Source organism: Bos grunniens, chromosome 1 (assembly GCF_055505025.1).
Source record: "Bos grunniens cultivar Pamir isolate PY7600 chromosome 1, Bosgru_T2T1.0, whole genome shotgun sequence".
Classification (NCBI taxonomy): domain Eukaryota; kingdom Metazoa; phylum Chordata; class Mammalia; order Artiodactyla; family Bovidae; genus Bos; species Bos grunniens.
Genome location: NC_141165.1, coordinates 132,542,385 through 132,565,364, shown reverse-complemented (window position 1 = coordinate 132,565,364; position 22,980 = coordinate 132,542,385). Strand labels below are relative to the sequence as shown.

The 22,980-nt window shown below is 35.0% G+C and overlaps 1 protein-coding gene across 20 annotated transcripts in view; it reads left to right on the top strand.

The window, feature by feature from the left end:
• The window catches only part of ROBO2 (roundabout guidance receptor 2), a 663,047-nt gene that overhangs the window by 498,102 nt on the left and 141,965 nt on the right, over positions 1-22,980 (top strand). For 13 of the 20 annotated variants that reach the window (XM_086411565.1, XM_086411556.1, XM_086411532.1 and 10 more), the window contains exons 6-7: positions 16,796-16,923; positions 21,796-21,807. In XM_086411565.1, coding sequence (XP_086267691.1) covers positions 16,796-16,923; positions 21,796-21,807 — 140 coding nt within the window. The remainder of the gene's footprint in view (positions 1-16,795; positions 16,924-21,795; positions 21,808-22,980) is intronic. The other 7 variants (XM_086411444.1, XM_086411574.1, XM_086411573.1 and 4 more) reach the window with 1 other exon arrangement.

Here is a 22,980-nt window from a genome sequence, read left to right as displayed (position 1 = left end):
TGCTTCCATCAAAGTGTGGCATGTTAGAGCATTCAGCTAGGCTGAGGTCGGGACCTTAGCCCAAACAGGAGGACACGGCCAGAGGCGTACCAGGAGGTAGTCATCACATCACGCCGTATCCCAAGGGTGGATATACTGGACACACTATTAGAGACACTCTTTCTCATCATACCTGGGCTGTTACTTTAATAAAATGTAAAAAGAAAAGAGTCTATAATTGACTTTATCAATACAGATCCTTGCCTTTAGAAGACAATTTGTGGTTAGAATTACTTAGATGAGTTAATCACTCCATGGGCTTTTCAAATTCAGATATATTTTTGGTTGTTTTTTGCTGCCATTGTTCTTATTCTTAGGAAACTGAATTGTAATGTGGAGCTGTAAGGTAAATTAGAATTTAGGAGATGAACATTCTTACCTTAGCTCTGTCATAATTCATCAAGTTATTTTAAGCAATGTATATTACGTGTATGAGTACCACAGTCCACATTTGCAAAATGTGTAGGTTGCCCTGGATGACCTCTGCAGAACTCTTATATTCTGAAATGGTCTGACTCCATGAATAGCAACAATGCAAAACAATTTGGAAAGTATGCTAATACTTTTATGTAGGAAAAATTCCCTAAGATTTGAAATGAATGAGCCTAAAAAAATATTAAAATCAATTTTATACCCATTATCAATGATGCCTACTTTTTATGTTTTGCATGTATCTTCTCAGATTTCTATGTATAAATGCACTTTTTTTAATCCAAATTTGTTTTTGACCCTGCCTGAATTCTTATCTACATAGTCTATTTAAAAACTTTATTTAAAGAGTTTATTAGACTTTATTTAAAAAGCCTAGTACTGATTTAAAAGAGTTGTTTTTAATTACATTTTCCTTTCTCATAAATATAATAATAATAAATTATATTTACTTACTGTTTATTCTATATCAGGCCTACTTTAGGCATTTTATGTTAATACACTTACCTTCGGGACATGATATAAATATTGTTATTCTCCCAATATTGCAAATGAGAAAAATGAGGCCTAATGAGGATCAAGGATTTCTGGCTCTAAAATCTATACTCTTGACCACTACTTTGGGGTACTGGATGGGAACAACTTTTGTCCATTTTCCATTGGGACTGAAGATTAGAAAAATAGAGCTTGGTAAATGCTTGAAGCATTTGGAAGTGTCACTTTCATTAGAGTCACAAAATATATCTGTACATAACAAAGATTTTATACTCTTCATTATAACTGGTACTCATAAGCAATAATTTCATTATATCAAATAAATAAGTTTATCTTCAAAAAATTTACTGTTTTCTACCACCAATTGAAAGTTATAGCTATCTTTATTCTCATAAGAATATTTTAAATTAATATACCCATGTTCTTCTGAACAATGTATCTAGGGAAAAATTTAGTAACAAGAAGCACATCAGAAGCTAAAGAAACGCTTGCCAGGTGAATTAAATAGCATGAGTAAAGAATAAATACTAGAACTATGAATTTTTCTTGGGCATGAAAATATAACTCATCTTTGCATTCTTGCTGCTAAGTCACTTCAGTCGTGTCCGATTCTGTGCGACCCCATAGATGACAGCCCACCAGGCTCCCCCATTCCTGGGATTCTCCAGGCAGTAACACTGGAGTGGGTTGCCATTTCCTTCTCCAATGCATGAAAGTGAAAAGTGAAAGTGAAGTCGCTCAGTCGTGTCCGACCCTCAGCGACCCCATGGATTGCAGCCTTCCATGCTCCTCCGTCCATGGGATTTTCCAGGCAAGAGTACTGGAGTGGGGTGCCATTGCCTTCTCCGTTGCATTCTTAGGCCACTTTTGAATTTACCAAGAGTATTTTTGAATATTTTCTTGATAATATTTGATTATCAACAGTTTCATGGGCAGTTATGAATTGAAAGGCTGAACTGTGTTCCAGATTTTATATTTCCTACAAACATACATGTTTGTAGGAAAGCATATATAAACACATGCTTATATATCTATATATATGCATGTGTGCTCAGGTACTTAGTTGTGTCCAACTCTTTGCAACCCTATGACTGCAGCCCACCAGGCTCCTCTGTCCATGGGATTCTAAAGACGAGAATACTGGAGTGGGTTGCCATGCTCCAGGAGATCTTCCCAACCCAGGGGTCAAACCTGCATCTCTACATTGCAGGCAGATTCTTTACCTTTGAGCCACCAGGGAATCCCATATATATATATTTTACTTCTTATAATTGTCCCTTTGGGAAGGTTGCTGCTTGACCTAGATATTCAAGTTAACTGGTATGAATTGAAAGAGAAAAGGGAAAAAAATAATAAATTGTAACCCAGTATTACAGTGACAAGATAAATGAGGATTATGTCTTTGTTAGTGTGTGAAAAAGATACAGCTGCCAAGGATAAGCGATAAAAGAATGCTTCCAAAGCATATAAGAATCTACTCTACCACAAAAGAAGCAATTCCTAGTGAAATCTATTTTAGTTGGTATTTAGTATTAACTCATTGGAGCTTCATCCTAAAAAACCATATTTAGGTAGGGGGAGCTGTGATTGGGACACAGTGAACCTTTCCCAGTAAATTAATGTACTTGAAGTTTCTTCTTAGAAGGTGATTGACCAATCATGTAGATCTATGGAATAGCCTTGTGACAAAATCTCAGTGCAGAAATTTTGCTATTCTTATGAGCATAACTGTGCAGAGGTTATTATATCTTTAAACTCATTTCATCATATATAGGCATTTGTCATCTTTATAAGGAATATCTGAGTATTCTGTGTTGCTACAATTCATACAACATATAATATTTGTTATAAAAACTTCAATAGAAACTATAAATAATCCATTTATTAACTCATATTTTCTGATAATTATGTCCAAATATTTATAACACATTTAACAGAAACAAAAATGTCAATCAGGACTTTTACCTTTATTTGAAAGATTTCATAAAGAGTGTGAAAGAAAATACTTTGAACATAGTTTATACTAAGATATCAATTACCTCAAAGGAATAATGAAAATCTTCAAGGTAGACTAATAAAATATTATATTTCCATGAATTATTTCAAAAGTAACCATAGAGATTAATCAAACATTTCTAGTGTTGAGACCTAACATAAGAAAACGAGTTTGCTTTCAAGAATTTGAGAAGGAAGGTAAGAACTTTAGAGGAATGTATGAGATATTAAAAAAACATCAATTATTAAATAAGGAAAATTATATACAGACTATGATGTACAAGACTCTTTAGGGTTTCAGAAAATAAAAGCTTCTCTGTTCCCATGTGACACTAGAGATGGCTCTGAAAGGAAGAATAGAATTTCTATAAGTGGAAAGAAGACTATTCCAAGAGATGGACACAAGATGAAAAAGCTTTGGTGGTGGAAGTATAGGCCAACAATTAGTGATTCGGTTTCCCTGGAGCGTAGTGGAGTGGCACTTAAGGCTAGTAAGGTTAGTTGAGGCTTTATTATGAAAGCTTCTAATTCCAACTGAAGTGTTTGTACTAAACACATTGTGAAATGGGGATTCACTCAGCACAGTGAATAGAGATATCTCCTTGTATCTATGCTTAGAAAATTGATATTTACATTTATATATAGTGTAACTTGGAGTAGAGAAAGTTTGGGCATAGGCCTCTTGGGTAGGAAGTAGTTAAAAAGGTAGTTTATTGGGTACATTGGGGTATTTCTTGTGAATACACAAACATGGATATTAGTGCAAGTGGCCGTACAAAAAAAAGTATTGCTTTTTTAAATTAGGAATTGATACTATATCAGGGTTCATAGGATAAAAAGAAGTTAAAAGTAATACTAAAATTTATACCATTGGGTGCCTGGATGAATAATAAGTCAAAAGATTTAATCTAAATACTTTTAATCATATATAATAGCATATGTAACTGAATTCAAGTTACATACTTGTGAGATCCAAGAGTATTTTTTCTCTGAGTTAAGGAGAAAAAGAAATTGCCAAATCAATTATGACATGTCATCTCTAGTGCATCACTTTTACAGCACAATCTTTTAGGATTTTAAATAACTCAGCTAAATTCCATCACCTCCACTAGCTCTGTTCATAGTAATGCTGGTAGATGGTTTCTAATTTCAGAGATTTAAAATATGAAAGATGTATGTCTTCAAATTGATTATGGGAGTAAAAGTTAATGTTTACAGATGCTTTACATGCAACTAACTGAACAATCACAATTGCCTCATGAAAGAGGTATTTTTATACTGAGTTTATTTTACAGTTGAGGAATCTGTGGAGCAAATTTCAGTGGCCACAGAGATATTTAAATTCAATCGCTTTAGCCCTAAAGTCCACTCCCTGTAACTACTATACTAAAATGATTTATTTTTAAAGAAAATTATATTAAGATAACAAGAAGTATAATTTTTGAGGTATCACCCCATGTTAGGTTGTTATACATTGTTACACATAATTCATCTTTCCAACAATCTTGAAGTATGGATCTCCTTTTTTGACAAAGGAGGACGCTAAAGCTTGTAGCCGATGAACTACACGCTTAGGTCACAGGACCCACAGTTGGCAGAGCTGGAGTCCACCCTCAGTCTCTCTGACGTCATTATTGTAATTGTTTTTATTTCTCCTGGACTTCCCAGCTCCCTTCGCATGTTTATCTCTACCTCATCTCCAGTATCCAGCCCTACATCTAACATGTGGGGCTCACAAATACCCCTTCATCGTAGTACAGTACTTCTCAGTTGGGACAATTTATCCTTCTTTCTTTCTCAGAGGGACATTTGACAGTGTCTGAAGGCACTTTTGGTTGGACATGTGAGGGATTAGGTGCTACCGTCAGCTAGTTGGGAGAGGCTTCCATGGTGGCTCAGCTGGTAAAGAATCTGCTTGTAACACAGGAGACCCTGGTTCGATCCCTGGGCCAGGAAGATCCCCTGGAGAAGAAAATGGCAACCCACTGTGGTATTCTTGCCTGAGAAATCCCATGAACAGAGGACCCTGGCAGGCTACAGTCCATGGGGTCACAAAGAGTAAAACACGATTTAGCGACTAAGCCACCACCACCACCACCACTAAGAATGCTGCTAAACATCCTGTTATTATGCACAGCAAAGAAAAATCTGCCCAAAATGTTGGTAGTGCTGAGGCTGAGAAACTTGATTTAGTGGAGAAGATGAATCTGGGCATAGCTCATCTCAATGCTATTTTATACGATTTTGTCAGGACAAAAATAATAGAATATAGTTCAAAGAAATAGATTCCAAAGATAATAGTCTTTTCTTACTGCCTTAACTATGAAGCTTACACCAGTGAGATGGACAGCAGATACCATGATTGGATTTGACATAAGCATGTCATTTCTGAGCACAGGAAGACACTTCAGTTCACTAATGACTTGAATGCGTGTATAGTTTTGCATATTTTCTAGAATATACGAGTCAGGGAATTTTTCTTTATATTTTTCCTCATTAAATACTTGCTGAATTGGTAAAACTAGTTTAGTAGCTTAATTAGAAAAATGTCTGAACCTTCATTTTCTTTAGACCTACCAAACGGCAAGTTTTGTGACACATTTGATGATAAGTGCTCCTATGTCATTAAGTTGAATTTCTAAATCATTCCATATTCACATTTCACAAGGAGGTTTCTGTTGGCAGAAGGCAAGAAGAGAAAGCCTTTCTAACCTTCCATAACACTGCCCAAAATGAACATCTCTCTGATGATGTAGAAATCTTTCCTGTGCCTGCTGCTGCTGCTTGCTGCTAAGTCGTTCAGTCGTGTCCGACTCTGTGCAACCCCATCGACGGCAGCCCACCAGGCTCTGCCGTCCCTGGGATTCTCCAGGCAAGAACACTGGAGTGGGTTGCCATTTCCTTCTCCAATGCATGAAAAGGAAAAGTGAAAGTGAAGTCGCTCAGTCGTGTCCGACCCTTAGCGACCCCATGGACTGCAGCCTATCAGGCTCCTCTGTCCATGGGAGTTTCCAGGCAAGAGTACTGGAGGGGGGTGCCATTGCCTTCTCCTGTGCCTAGTGAATACCAATGAAGGAACATGTTCATACTGCAAGGACACTAAGTAGATGGCAAATTTGAAAGTCTGTTTTATCCCAAATTGCAGTCCTTACTGCAGAGAGTTCATTCCCAACTCAGAAGGGTGCAAGAAGAGCAGGAACTGCTCATCAAAAAGTCTGGTCTGAGCTGTGACTTCTGTGGACTCTGTTTGGATTTAATCTCTAAAATCCTTTTCTAAACGTACATGAAGTTAAGATTAGTTTCTAACCAAACACACAACTGTGAGGTATACCAATTTTCCAAATCTGATGTTGCAGTTTCCAGTCCTATTGTAAAACCAAATTGTCTTAAGTGCATTTATGCCAATAAAATAATTATTTTCAAATTGAAGGATAATTTAACCAGCTTCACGAATCCATTTGTTCCAACGTGGTGTCATTAATTGTGATATATTTGCACTTTTTACTCTGAAGATTTCTGTTCTAATTAGTTAAAATAATACCTGCAAATATTAAAAAAGTGTTTAAAAGCAATGCACTTAAGGTGTTGCAGATATTATTTTAATAGTCTGCTAATGGTTAGTGAAAATTACCACAATAATACTTGAGTATTAAGGATAATCTTGAAAATAATTCAACATTCCTTTCTGATATTATGAACCAAATAATAGTCCAAATGTCTCTAGAATGGTTTGAACTTAATTTTATGAGTGTGGAAAGACGAATACATGATTTGATAGCATATAGGTACATATCTTTACATATGTATACTATTATGCATGAATATGCTAAGTCACTTCAGGAGTGTCCGACTCTTTGCAGCTCTGTAGACCATAGCCCACCAGACTCCTCTGTCCATGGGATTCTCCAGGCATGTATACTAAAATGGGTTGCCATGCCCTCCTCCAGGGGATCTTCCCAACCCAGCAATCAAACCCATGTCTCTTAGGTCTCCTGCATTGGCAGGAGGGTTCTTTACTACTAGTGCAACCTGGGAAGCCCAATATCAATACATAATAGAGGTTATCCTAGGCAAATACAACCAAAAGGCAGTGGGACAATGAAAGTGTTGATATGAAGGAGTACTAGATATGGAGGAAGAGTTTCAGTTTGTAAACTAATTAATAGAGTAGGAATCATATAAAATTTTAACAGAATCAGATATCTGAACTTCAGATTTCAAAGGCAGAGCCATTCCAATTGAGGACAGATTCCAAAATCTTGCTGTGAGACAATGGCAAAGGGAGATGGAGACAATATCTCTGAAGGGCAGACATGAGAGAAGTGATGGGCAGTTGTGGAAACTTTTACATGACATATTGGGCATTTTCCATATGCCAGGTTCAGGTCTCAACACTCTGAATGTATTAACTCATTTAATCCTTACAACAGCCCTTAGGAAGTAGGTCCTGATTAAATGCCATGTTTGTCAACTAGAAATTCTAAAGATTCCATTTGAAAACTGGATAACAGGATTGCTGTCCAATAGGAGAGGGCTTTTTGTTTTGCTTAAAAAATTTTTTTTTGCTTGTTTTGAGGATATGTAACTCTTTCCAAAAAAAGAAAAATTATGTTTTTAGTAACTCAGGCTCTGGGTAATCATTTGGAATGGCTGGAAGATATTCTCACTTTCTCTCTTCCTCAGACCCACAGGAGAAAGCTAGATTTCCATTAATGCATGGAGGTGAAGGTGAAAATCTGAGAAAGATAGAATATAAGAAAGTCTTACCAGTCAGCAAACAGGTAGTTCAGAAAGCACACTGAAAAATTTTGCGAAGAGGACCACAGAAAAAAAATTGTGAGGGGTTATATCAGGAGACAAAACTCACTGCAGAGGAGGTAAAAATGAGAGAATAAGATGACAGGAAAATATGGAAACTTGGATGGAGACCAAGGATATCAGGCTGTGAATTTCACGTGTCCACAGGTTTGCCAAGAGAATTAATTGTTAGTCTTCAAGGTCTGCCACAGGTGAAGATGGAAGAGATAGGAACACTCAACAGACAGCCACAGCTTCAGTGATTCAAACTTGGAGGACTTGTAGTTTGGGGTGAGCAGGGTGTTTTGGCCTTTGTGGAAGGACTCAGCTGTAGTTTGGTTTAATTGCCCCGTCTCCAGACTGGGGCTCTGGTTCCAAGATGGTCAATGTCTGGGATCCCTGGCAGTCATTCAAGGCCTTGTTGTTTGGGCCAAGTTATCCTATGGTCTGAAATGTGCTTTGTGTTAAGTCAACTGTTGTTATATTCTTATGGGTATTTTAGATATCTTTTTTTGTCTGCTTCTTTCCTCTTAGCTTTTTAGTTAGAAAACACTGGGATGACCCAGAGGGATGGTATGGGGAGGGAGGTGGCGGGGGCAGTTCAGGATGGGGAACATGTGTACACCCGTGGCGGATGCATGTTGATGTATGGCAAAACCAATACAATATTGTAAAGTAAAAATAAATAAATAAATAAATAAAAGAAAAAAAAAAAAACGCTGAAACTTCTTGTCTCTAAAGAGAGACTATAAGAGGTGTTTTCCACTGGTGGGTCAAGTTCACAAGGGTGGAGCCAGCTTGCATTAAGATGAAGATGACAAGGATAGCATTTATGGAAAGCAAAAAATAAAAGGATAAAATATTGTTTGGTTAATGAAGACAGAGTCAGAGTGGCATCGTGTTTCAAGTTTCGTTTTAGCTTTCAGTATAAGCTTCCAGAAGAGAACAGCAAGTTCTGCTGGGGGACTACTTTTCTCTACAATTTCCCAACAAGTCTAATCTGAAAATCTTGTTTTCTTTCCTTCCTCAATGAATGTTATGTGAATTGTAATTTTTAAGAGATATCTGTTCTTCATACTGCTCTTAAGTGCTTTGCTCAGTCTTCCTTACAAAACCTGAAAGAATCAAGTTTCATTCACCCAAACTGTAAACATTAGCCTGCATTGTAATTGTAGATAAAAAGGAGAGTGACCCTCATAGGCTGTCACGTACAGACAACTTCACTTGATATCCCTTTGCCAGCAAAATAATGGCTTATTGTGTTCATTTCAGGGTTCCAGCTCTCAATTGTGATTTAAAAGCTTGACTTTAGGACACACTTTAAATATTATAGATTAAGAAACTATCACCTGGGACCTAGGCTACCAAGAAGTGCTTATGTTAGTTTTAATAACAGTTTCAAGTATAGTCTGTGGAAGGATTTTCTTTGAAAAATTGTGAGCAGAGAGATCATGTTAGGAAAATTGAAACACTTTTCCTTTTTTTCAACTGTCAAGTGTGAAAGAAGCAAAAGACTTAAATTTCTCTGAGAAGGTTTATGTTATATAAAAGAATGCTTTGAGAAGTTGTGAGATTCTGCTATGTACTCTTTTTGAGCAATTGAAACATATCAGTGGGTTCTAACTGGCTGCATCTCCATGCTCACTGTAATCTGTATAGTGGTATTGACCAGTTGATCGGTATGACTCTAATTATTAGTAAATGATTCCATTAGATTAGTGAGTGATTTTTTATCATAAAAATTCTTTTGTTGAAAACAAGGCAATAGACTTTATCTTAACAAGGCAATAACAGCATCATATTAAAGCTGCATAGTTAAATGTTCATTGAATTTGAAATAACAGAATGCCTATTGTTGCAGACGTTTCTTTATTTTCTGAAAGAATCTAAAAGGTGTGAGGTGACCTTCAGCTCTTTTGATTGAGTGCAAGTACTTTGAAAATTGAAAACAAACTTTTCAAGTCTCCCTAAAAGGAAAGAAACATTTACTTCTGTAGACATTAAGTATTTCCTTGTTCAATTCATAATTTTTACAATTGGCCAACTTAATGGTTAATAAAGCAGATATGTAACAAAATTTTAAGTGCTGATTCAAAACACTCATTCTAGAACTGAAGCCAGACATCTTATAACAAGGAACAGTAGGTGATTTCAAAAACTAAAAATGCTGAGGAAATAAATTTCCTTCATGAAAAACAAAGGTGCTTTTGAGATGAGAACAGTCATTCAGGAAGTTTTATTAGTGCAGAGCCCTCACGTAATTCACACAAGGCAATGAGATCCAAGGACTTGAACATAGTAGAATTCCAGTGTGTAATAGAAAATGTAGTGTATTTCCTTTTGTCTTTTCTCTTCCCCAATTCTGTAGTCCATTGTGGAAGATTTGGAGGAGGTGGTCCCTATATTATCTTAATTATATTCATAAAACTCAGAAAATCATTAGAAGTTCCTACTCTAGAAGCCTAAGGTACATTGGGGATTGCAAAGTATGAGAAATGCATAACATGTAGTTATGTTGTAAAATATTGCCAGTTTTCAAAGTCCTTTTTTGGTATTTTCACAGTAAATTTAAATTTATAGGAAATCTTCCCACTGGTTGTGAGAGAAGGTTTCTTTAGCAAGAAGAAATAAGATAGACACTTTCATTTAAATTTGGAAGTGACTTTAGAATACTTTAAGAAGGTACTTCGTTTATTAAAAATCAATAATATTTCTCTTTTGACGCACTTTTAAGAATATTCATTCAATGTAAGATCCCACACAAACATAACATTGCATACAGACTGTTGTTTTAAGTATTAAAATAAATTTATTTTGCTTTGTTTATTATTTAGCAGAACAGATGGTAGTGGTTTGACACAATTCAGTTCTCTTTTTCTCTTGTTTTCTTCTGGGGAAAAGAAAAAAACAGCACAAAAACCAGAGCTGCTTTTCCTACTTTGTCACAGCTGGTTACCAATCAATCTCAATTCATGGTGCAGTGATGATAGCACATGATGTCCAGGGGCCAGATATGATTGGGTTACATTTTTCAGCAATGTTCATATCAGGAAAAGAGAAAAAAAGATATCTTTATAGCGGGGACTGTCAGCACATGATTGGACCACTGTCATTAATCAAACCTGGCAACAATGACTGCATTTATACAGGTCTGAGACTGGCATATTTCACAATCAGAATCACCGAATTTCTGTTAGGATTTCCTCAACCAGTAAAGTTGTTTCACGGTTGTTTTTTCCTTATTTTTAATTAAAGTCAGAAAATACCTCCTGCATGTTGATCATATCTGAAAACTAGCTCTTTTATACCAAAGTATGCTCTGGTTACTACAGATTTATTCTCCACTATGTAAAGAAGGGGCTTCCCAGGTGGCTCTGTGGTAAAAAAAAAAGAAAAAAAATTTCCAATGCAGGAGATGGAGGAGACACGGGTTTGATCCTTGGGTTGGGAAGATGCTCTGGAGAAGGAAATGGCAACCTGCTCCTGCAATCTTGCCTGGGAAACCCATGGACAGAGGAGCCTAGCGGGCTACAGTCGATGGGGTTGCAAAAGAGTCAGATATGACTTAGCGACACAACAACAGCAATAAGAGCTAATCAGAAAATTGTAGCTACATTAGATTGTTTAATAAAACAATAATTTTAAACTGTATATATTTTGGGAAACACACTTGCGAACCTTCTATGATTACAGTTGGTTTTAGAGTAATACTGAGAAAAAAATATTGGTAAAATTTACTTTCTGTATTGGTTTTGCCATGTATCAAAATGAATCCACCACAGATATACATGTGGTGGATTCATTTTGATACATGGCAAAACCAATACAATATTGTAAAGTTAAAAAATAAAATTAAAATTAAAAAAAAGAAAAGGGAAAAAAATAAAAATAAAAAACAGTACATAAAAAAAAAGTTACTTTCTGAAGTTTTTGAGATACAGAGTTTGATGTAGAAATACACACCTGCCCAAAGCATATTCACTGCTACTGCTGCTGCTGCTGCTAAGTCACTTCAGTCGTGTCCGACTCTGTGAGACCCCATAGACGGCAGCCCACCAGGCTCCCCCGTCCCTGGGATTCTGGCAAGAACACTGGAGTGGGTTGCCATTGCCTTCTCCAATGCATGAAAGTGAAAAGTGAAAGTTAAGGCGCTCAGTCATGTCTGACTCTACCACATGCACACAGAGCAGTAAACACACACATCAAATGAGAAAGAGTGTTGCTTTGTGTTAGAAAAATGAATGGACACTGACGCACAGGACATCGATTTCAATCTATTTATAACTCAAGACCACAATCTCAGTATCTTCTTTTATAAAATGGTGTTTGGAAATAGGCATTTTCTTTAAGTCATTTATTGTTGTGAAATCTTATATGAATCTCCGCTGTAAACTGTTAAGATCTCATTAAATACAAGGATCTGTTATTTATAATCATTTATATTAGTAATATTTGCTCTCTAGGGAAAATTAATATTTCCCAGTTATCCAATCAAATAGTGTAAAGCATCAATGAGATTAGTATTACCAGAAAGAAATAAAAGAAATAAGGTCACAGTTATTGGACCTGTGGAAATATTTGACATCTAATTGCTTGTGAAACATGTACTTTTAGGAGGCAAATTATGTCTCGGAGACATCGTGACCTGTTAGAGAAAGCAGAGATTGGTAGTAGATAGTCATGACAATTTTCCCCCTGACTATAATTGTCTCGACGTGTGTGGCCTTAGGAAAGGAACTTTATCATATTTTGCCTCAGATTGCCTAAATGTAAAAGTAGCAATGAGCTAAATGTTTACCTCTTTCGGGTTTTGAAGCTACTTACACATAATTTCTTTAAAACCAACCCTCATATATCTTAAATTTTTGGAGGTAAGGGCTGATTTGATCACAACTATACGTTGGTCATTTCTCTGACCTGAGACGCATCTTACTGTGATTTCTCTGACCTGAGACGCATCTTACTGTGGAAATTGACCAAGGTATCGTGGCATGCTTCAGTCTCCTGGATGGTGGGTATTGTCAGGGCTCAGGCTGCAGACTGGCACATTGTTTCAGTCATGTTGGAAGGAGCAGCACTGTCTCCAGTTGTACAGTTGAATTAGATCCCCATAGGCACTTTTATGAAGATGAAAAAGTGTGTACTTTGGAGGAAGACAGACCTTAAAATCCAAATTTCTATGTAAAAGTGTCAAAATTTTAAATACCAGTTATTTCAATAATTTTAAAACAGTAGCAGACCGAAACACACATACACACACAACTTGCTTTCATACAGATTTCAGTCCACAAATGAGCACATTGCAATTAGGATTTTACAGTATCTAGTATAAATTTCTGTATTCATACCATGAGGCTTGAAATTCTAGTAGCAACTCAATTTTGTGGGAGCAGCTGCCATTTGGGTAGTATATCCTTTTAATTTCCCTCTATAGAATCATTTATCATGACTTTTTAAAAAATGAATCTTTATACTTTCTCTTTGTTGAAAGTTTTAACCACTGTAATATAGTTGATGAAGAATGTGCCAGGAGAGCTAGTATTTAATACGGTCTAAACTTTTGCTACCAATGAATTCCTAGACTCTGAATAGTAAAGTGTTATTTTTATAATCTTAAAATGAGGACATTATACTAGACACAATAACTTTTCAAATTTTCCCTGTGTCTCAGAATTTATAATCTGCTGGTTTCTAGGAATAACCAGGATCCATGTATTCTCTTATTTTTCATAATTAAACATCCTTTCCCCCTCTTATCCTAAAAGTATTTTATTTAAGCTTTAAGAATCTTTAATATTAATATTTGGGGATTTTTGTAAGTATTTCCATGTTCACAGATTCATATTCTTCATGGTTTTCTAGACTTAAATAGTATTTTTTGAAGTTATTATTTTTACACATGAAGAGTTTACACATGAAAAATTGTCACCTTTTCAATTTTTGTGTCTGTAATTCCTTTCTTGATATGTAGGGAGTAAAACTGAACATTATATTCCAGGTTCCATTATACCATATTTTATAAAAGTGTAAAAATAAGCTATGTAATTTCTCGTTGAAGTTTATATGCCTAAATTGTCTAATTTTCTAAATAGGATATAGTACCTTTATTCCTTACCTACCAAAATTATAAGAATATATTAAAAAGTATATTTAAGAACACCATGCAAATATATTTTATTGTCATTATTTTAATAATGTAATTAAAACCACTCTAGTTGCTGAAATAATTTTAATATACTCAAAAGAATTGAACAAAGCACAAAACTTGACTTGGTTCTCCTGTAGTCCTCACATTTGTTTAAAATAGTCTCCTAGAATTATTTATTTTGGTGCAGAGAGTTTTGTTTTTCATGTTACTAATTTACATACAGAAATTTATAATGATAATATGTAACTCAAATGTCTAGATTCCTGGTCAGGATTTGCTGACTCCTTTATTTTAACTCTATCTCCATGGTAGCATTTATGTATTAAGTTTTCTGAGGGTTAACATTTATAATATTTTGTTTGAGTTAACCTACACTTCAGAACTAATTGCTGATATATAAAATTAATAGCATTACTTTGTTCCTTGATATAATACAGTTCTGTATTTCGTGTTAATTTACCTTTTAGTTTACTAATAACCATGAAAGAACTACTGAAGAATTGTAAGCATTTGTTGGATGGTTCATGATACACCCAATAAGCATTCATTGAGCATATCCAAGATGTCAGGTGCTATTTGCTGGGCTTCGGGGTATATGGTTTGGAACAAGAGAGAACCAGTTATTGTTCTCATGGAGCATACGTGCTCTTGAAAACTAGGAAGACAATAAACAAGCAAGCAAATGCTTGATAGAGGTATATTCTGTGAAGATAAAAAGTATTCAATGTAACGAAAATATGAAAACAAAGAATAAAAACAACTAAAAATAATTTGAGAAAGTAACTGATGAGCAGAGAACTACTTTACATTGTTTGGACAGGAAGACATCTTTGAGTGGATATCTGGGCTATCTTGAAAGTCAAGAATGATCAGCAATGAACACTGCAGGGGAAGGGCATTCCCTGAAATTATAAGAGAAGTACAGAGAGACAGTGATAATTAGGTAGTTATGTTCAGCAAAGGGAAGAAGGCCACATGGTTAGAAGAAAGTGAGCAAGAAGTTGGATACATCATCATCAGAAAGTCTTGAAAACCAGAGTCTGCTCTTAAACACTTGGTTATGCTCTTGGATGCTAAAAGCTCTATGTTGGGACTGTGGCTGTAGCAGTGAGTGAAGCAGACAGGATCTCACCTTTATCAAAATTGGGTTTATCAAAATAGACAATACAAAATGTGAGCAAGTGCAAAATGATTGGTGTAGCAATCTTTTTTTTGTTTGTTTGTTTGCTCTGGGGGTTGGTGGTAGGTTTTTGTTTGTTTTGTTTTGAGGAGGAAATAATCATAGTTTTCTAGTGAGGTAATGGATAGCTTCAAACAAGAGTGATGGATAATAAGGCTTCCCTCGTGACTTGCTGCTAAGTCTCTTCAGTCGTGTCCGACTCTGTGCGACCCCAGAGATGACAGCCCACCAGGCTCCCCCGTCCCTGGGATTCTCCAGGCAAGAACACTGGAGTGGGTTGCCATTTCCTTCTCCAATGCATGAAAGTGAAAAGTGAAAGTGAAGTCGCTCAGTCGTGTCTGACCCTTAGCTACCCCATGGACTGCAGCCCACCAGGCTCCTCTGCCCATGGGATTTTCCACGCAAGAGTACTGGAGTGGGGTGCCATTGCCTTCTCCACCCTCATGACTTATGACATTGTAAATCAGTGAAAGTTTAACCCAAAACATGCAGACAATAGACAGAACTTTTATTAGGCCCATGCCTCAACTTGAAAATCATGATAAACTGTTTTATTCTTTTAGCTGAAGCTGGAAGTAGAGAAAATCTAATTATAATACTCTTCATTGAAAGCCTAAAATGTTTCTTGGTCCTTAAAGCAGTAGAAAGTCAGTTAGTTGTGATCATCTAGAACCAATTAAAGTAATATTTTGGAAGTATAGCTTTAACAGTGTGGTGTGTATGGGAAAGACAGTCAGTGTGATCACCTAGAAGCTATTGCAAAATTGTGTGTGTGAAATAACAAAGAACATCAGTGAAAATCAAGAAGAAAAATCAGATATGAAAAGAATGTAAAGATACCTTCTTTATTTGAATAATTTCTTTGAATCTAATAAGAGTATATTCATATGCAACCTCCTAAAAATTCATGTTAAAATTTTTTAGAATTTTTTTCTGAACTAGTATGTCAGTGTAGTTGTTAAAGACTAGAAGTGTGACAATGTTGCTGCTGCTGCTGCTGCTGCTAAGTCGCTTCAGTCGTGTCTGACTCTGTGGACCCCATAGACGGCAGCCCACCAGGCTCCCCCGTCCCTGGGATTCTCCAGGCAAGAACACTGGAGTGGGTTGCCATTGCCTTCTCCAAGTGTGACAATAAATGTTTGTTAAAGAGCTGAGGGTGTGCATTTCCAGAAATCACTCGAAGTCATGTTGATGTTTTAAATGTTAATGCCGCTAATTTAAAAAAATTATTCTTATTTATTTTAGCCAAAGTCCCTTTTGTCAGTTTGCCAACAAATAAGAGAATTTTCTTCTTTAATATATTTCAGCTCTATTATATTCACAGTGCCTAAAAATAAATCATATATTTGAAGGTAGTGTAACTTACAAAATATAACTCACCAAGAAACTGAAACACACACTAATATTATACTAAGATCTATCAGAAAAAGCCAAAGTATTAATAATGCTGTTGATGGTTTTGATGCAGAGTTGTATAGACACCTAAATTATAGGTAATTGATAATCAAACAGCTAGAGATCAGATATGAAATTATTGATCCTATTAGCAATACCTTTAATCAAAGTAGTTATACTTGATGACTGAATGTTGTGTGTGTGTGTGTTTTATTTTAGGTAAAATACAGTATAAAAGAGAAAAATGAAGGTGAATACTAAGTGTTGTCTAAATGCAACCAATGTTATTGAATAAAGCCAATCCATATTCTACACAGGTATGACATCAAAGATGATTACACACTGAGAATTAAAAAGGCAATGAGTACAGATGAAGGCACCTATATGTGTATTGCAGAGAATCGGGTTGGAAAAGTAGAAGCTTCTGCTACCCTCACAGTCCGAGGTAAGAGACTTAAGATATGAAATATAACTGAACTAACAGACTAATATTTGGTTAAATTGGTAAGTGAACTCATAATCAAAATAATAGCTTGCACTGTTTTATTAGTACATAAAATGCCTGAATTTTGTGTCCTCTCCATTTTTAATTGAAATAAAATTACTTTCAAATTTGGATTTGAAAGGATGTGCATTTGAAGTGATTAATTTTTATTTAATAAATAACAGCTAACAGTTTAAAATTAAATCTGAAAAATAAAAAAGATGTACGCTAATCTTTTGTGTTTCCATTGTTTTGATCTAATTACAGCTTTTAAATGTCACTAGTTTCAAAGATAACTCAGTTTTCTGTTTACTAGATTGTCACTTTATACTAGGAGACAATTTTCTTGAAATTCTTTTTCATTTCAGCATTCAAAAAGCAATCTGAAAAAAAAAAACAAAAACCTAACACTGCTTCCAAAGGTGGAAAATGGATACAAAGGAACTCCCACGTTGAGGAAATCTGATTTAGAGAGTGATTTGTGAAGTCTGTTGGCCTTAAATAATTGAAATAGTCAGTGCTGCTCCTGTATTAGCTTTCACTTTCTGGGTGTCATGCACTTTCTCAGTCATGGAATAATTTCCATTTATAGACTCCCTGCCATTGCTTATAAGGGAAAGAAAGCATTACTTAACCCTACAGTGAGCTAGAATGAATTAAGCGTCTTCCTGGCAGTGCATGTTGATCCACAGGAGTAAATTATATAGCCCAAGGTACCAAATAGTACGTGTGCACAGCTACACTTACCTTTGCCAAATAGATATTACCCATGGCATTGTGTACACTCACAGGACTTAACAGAGATCAGCAAGTACATCCATTGCTCAGTCTTTCAGCCTTTCATCCCTCAGCTGATGCCTCCTCCTCCCATCACTCTCAATAAAGAAGTTTGACTGCAAGTTTACATCCATGTCTCAGTTGTATTTCACTTTGTCTAGTCAGACCTCAGCCTTGTGCAGTTTTACTTGCAGTTTACACAAGATTAGGTGAAAGGCTTGGAAGAATTTGGATTGGCAAGAAGTATGTGAGGGACTCTCAGACTGGTCTTCTATCTGGTAAGAAAAATGATTTTTGCATGATGTATAATTTGGGCTTCCCTTGTGGCTCAGATGGTAAAGAATCTGCCAGCAATGCAGGAGACCCAGGTTCGATACTTGGGTCGGGAAGATCCCCTGGAGGAGGAAATGGTAACCCACTCCAGTATTCTTGCCTGGAAAATTCCATGGACAGAGGAGCCAGGGGTCGCAGAGAGTCAGGCATGACTGAGCAACTAACACACATTATTTGGGCATCATATCATTAAAAAAAAACAAAAACTTATCTTCCTCCAGGTAATTATTAGGAGACATTCTGAATGTTTAGATGATTCTGGATACCTAGAAAAATATTGGTGATTTCCAAACTTCTTAATCACTCTGTTCCTCTTCCACTTAATTCATTTTCCTCCTTCCAGACATTCTAGGTTGGACTTAGATGCAGAATAAATTTAAACAAAATTGGCAAGCCAGTTGTTTAAAAATATTTTCATTTCTTTAAAAAGCTATGAACATACACCAATCAAATATATATATACATATACATATATATATATACTGATAATATATGAGCAAAATCTGAAAGCCTTTGTAAGCCTCTTCACTATGGTTAATCTACATTTTCTGGTAGATAATATGTATATGTATATATATTTATTTGCTTTTATCTAGTCAGCCCTTTGCAAAAGCAATTCACCTGACCATATTTCCCCTGAAGTTTGTTTGTTTACTTTTTCTGAAGTAAGTGGAAAAAATAAACAACTCACCAAGAAATGTTCTAGTCAAAAAATATTTGGTGACCAAACAAATGGTGAGAAATGTGAGGAGCTGTTTGTTTATAGAAGCAAGAGGGTTCCTTTTATACTTGAATGCTTGGATGAATGAGATTTGAAGTGGTCTGTTCGCTTTAAGATACTTCCCCAGCTAATTATTTTCATAATTTGTTGAAAGTTTCAGGTTTACTATTTCATTTAGCAAAGCCTGCTCCTCCTCAGTGGATGTTTGAAGCTAATGTACAAAACAGATAGAAAGAGTTGTTTGTTCTCAATAGGACTTTTTTTAAAAGCAGCAAACCTTAATGATCTCTCCCCTGATGTGTGTCCTAAAGATGCATTAGAGAGTTTAATCTATTTGGTATTTATTTTCATCTGACTAATGTGTCAAAAACAGGGTTAAAGAATAAAAATCCCCATAATATAATAGACTGTGGAGTAAAAATTGTTTAAAAACATTAGGAAAAGCGGTTGGGATTTCTCATGCTAAGAGGTTAACAGGGAAAAAAAAACCATTATCTGCAGCTTAGTATTTTACACTCATTTTTCCATGCATGTAAATGAAATGTTCAACCCTTCTCTGGATTGTTTTATCAGAACAGGGTCAACTGACCAAAGAGGGCCACATCCATTTTCATCCATTTAACGCAAGGACACAGTTTAGTATAATTTGCTGATTTTGAAAACATCCACTGCTGTTTTTTTTTTCCTCCTCAGGATGAAATGTTGCTTTGTGACAAAGACAATAAGTTTTATTGTGATGTTTCTGCTGAAATTTTATCATGATATTTACTTTATCCAATTTTGGAAAAGAAAAAGAAAGAAAGTTTTATAATCAAAATTTTAAACAGACTTACTCAGTTGTTTTCCACTTCAGAAATATGGTGAAAATAGACTATAAAATTAAACATAATAGCAAGTAGTTCTCTTTGCTGACCAGACAAACATAAAATTAGAAAGATATTTCCAGACAACAGTAAGCCTCCTGATATTTATATTCTTATCAAGTAATTCACGGTCTGATAGAACATTTGAACGTGGCTCCAAAATAAGTGAACACAAACTGCATATTTGTAAACACGTTTTTCCCATTTTTTTAATTGCTTAAGTTGGCTTCGCCTAAAGGCTTATTAGGAAAACTTGAACAATTTCAAAAACTATTTCTAGAGCACTAAAGTTCTAATTTTCTTGGAATTACCTGAGACTAAATGAAACAGAAATGTATTTTCTTTCTTTAAACATGATTTCTTACCATTTCTTTTTTCTTTTGTCTCTTTAGACTCAAAATGGCTTTTTGTTTCTAAAGGAAACATTATGTTTCAGATTCAAAAGTGGCACCTGAAAAATAAAATTCAAAAATTAGAAACTAAGTTCTTTTTCTACTACACATTTGTAAAACTGAGAACTCTTATTCGTTAGAATAAGGCACAAATTTATTTATTTTTTTTTCTTTTTTAACTTACAATATTGTATTGGTTTTGCCATATATCAACATGAATCCTGTATACAAGACAGCAAAAGAGTCACTGATGTATAGAACAGTCTTTTGGCACAAATTTATTGTTAGTCTGTTGTGTTTTTAGTTGTTATTGTTGTGTGCCCCTCCGAAAAAAGAAAGAAATTATTGTGTATAGTTCAGCTTACTTTCTTCCTCTTGCTGTAGTAAATCCTCTATAGACTCTAGGACACGCTAAGAGTTTCACCAAGCTGAACTTTCACCAAGCTGAATTTTCATTCAGTTGCTATAATTGCTTTATTCTTCTTTGAATGGTCTTCCCCCCTTTAATTGTGAATAATATCCTAAGACCATGAATCTTATAGAGAAGAAGTTCCAGAACAGTTTCAAAGATTCCACAGAGCTAGAATTGTGATATATTTGTCGAGTGAGTGAATGAATGTCTGTAGATATGGTTTCAATGGCTGTATCTGTCTCACCATGCCCAAGAAGAAATCAAGACAAAACTACTCACAAGTTTGAGGGTTACATTGTGTTTGCACTAGAGCTTTATCCACTGGGATATGAGTGAAGCACTTGTTTGTTGAATAAATTTATATTTTGAAATGTAAGTTTTCATAAAAGTTCAAATGCTACTAAATTGATTTCTTCTTCCTTTGAATAATGGGGCCATATGTTTTATATTTGCCTATTGCTTTTATACAAAGTGGTTTACTATCTAAATTGACTTGGCAATATTCTTTTTACAGAAAGTATTATTAAGCCCATGTGTGTCTCTTTCAATTTCTGTGCATTTATAAAAGGGGTAGCCTATTTCAACTGATTTTAGTGATTGAAAGTTATGGAATAATAAAAAATAATAATTTGTTGAAGCAGCAGTTTGAAAGCCATTCTCTGTGTGAACAAGAATCAATTTGTCAGTCATTGTTTCCTGCCCTCTGCCAAAAAAAGAAAAGAGCTTAACAGTGGTTAGAGAGCTCCTCAGTTGAAATCTCTAAGGATGTTCCAACCTATTTGTTATATTTTCATCCACCCTGTCCACGGATGAAAAGTGATGTGATCTTAACTTATTACTGGCTGAAAAGCAGCGTCAGGGGCTTTTTCTGTAGTCCCTGTAATGGTTCTGACTAACCATGCTTAAAATCCAATTGCTATTTAAATCAGACAGTGAGGCCTTCTTTTATTGACATGACATTTGCTAGTCTGTGACTTGAATAGTTATATTCATCAGGTTCTTAACTTTGGGATAACACAAGGCTGTTAAAAAGATCTTTGAAATAATAACTGTAGTAAGTGATGATGATGATAAGACCTCATGTATAATATCTGTCAAATTGCTTAGAGTTAATCTCAGCATGCAAAGTAATTGTTTTCTTAGACTTGTATTTATAATGTTCAGTTTTTATCAAGCTAGGACATCATGTTCATACTTGAATAATGACACTAGAAATCACCCTACTGTCCATACTTAAATGTAACATTACACATCATGCATTCTGATAATTTTCTTTTCTTTCTTTTTTTTTAATTTCTTTTTTATGTTTTCACCACACCATTGTAATGTCTACAGCTCGCCCTGTGGGTAAGTAGCCATCCTTCTATCCATTTCGCATGGCTTTGTATAATGCTTCATAGCTCATACATATTAGGATATGACAGATTGAAATACATGTGTTCACCCTTGTTAAAATATTACTTGAAGGACTGTCTGCTGTAAAAGTTGCTTCTGACTTTTTCATCACTGTACTAAGCCATGTAGTTACTTTTTATTACTCTGCAATTAATAGGTAAAATTTTCATGTAAAAGAATATGTGAATGGTGAATATTATATACTGCTAACTTTTCTTGAGAAAATTACACTTCAGTTTTCTTGCGTGAGTCAAATCATTATGTTTGATATTTGTTAAGATGAAAGATTATGAACTAGATTAAGAAGTTTTATTATTTTATGCACATATATTTTAAGCTGCTTGGAGTCTCCGCTTTGTAAGGGTTATTTTTTACTGCTGCACACTTTTATCTGCATGCCACTTAAACAAACTTTAGTAGAATGCTTCAAGTTATTGTAAGTCGATGCTTACACCTAGAAGAAAATGGAGTGATGATCTGTGTTCTTTGGCATGAAAAATTAATTGACTATATCATTCTTCATTTGGCTTTGCAAAACTGAAATTAACAGCTTGTGCTTGCATTAATTTAAGTGGTAATTATTTTTAAACAGAGATAAAATATTTTTTAATAAACTTTCTGCATTTCTTTTAAAGTTTAGCTTAACCTATCAAGAAATGTGTTTGAATAAAAAAAATCTTGGTAATTGTGTTAAAAGTAAATAGATAGATATATGCTTAAATGGATTGCTTCTTTAATATACCAAGAGGTACTTTAATAAGTTTTTCAATTTGACAGAGCTATATATCTTGGTCACCCAACTTCAAAAGCTTCGTTAATATACTGGCTTGACATTATTAACATTTGGTATACAGTCATCCAGATTCATAACCTTTTTCCCCCATTGGTTGAAATATTCACAGACATTATTGTTATGTAATATCTTCTTATATAGATAGCAAATATAGTAAAGAGAACTTTGGCTTCCTAATCTGAATTTCTGTTCTGCTATTTCCAAGCAGAACTTCATTTGTCAGTTATTCAACATTCCTAATCCCCAGTCACTTCCTGTATAAAATTGAGAGAAAAGTCCTTACTTATCAGAACTAATGTAGGAATAAATTGAATTAAAGATTGACCATATAT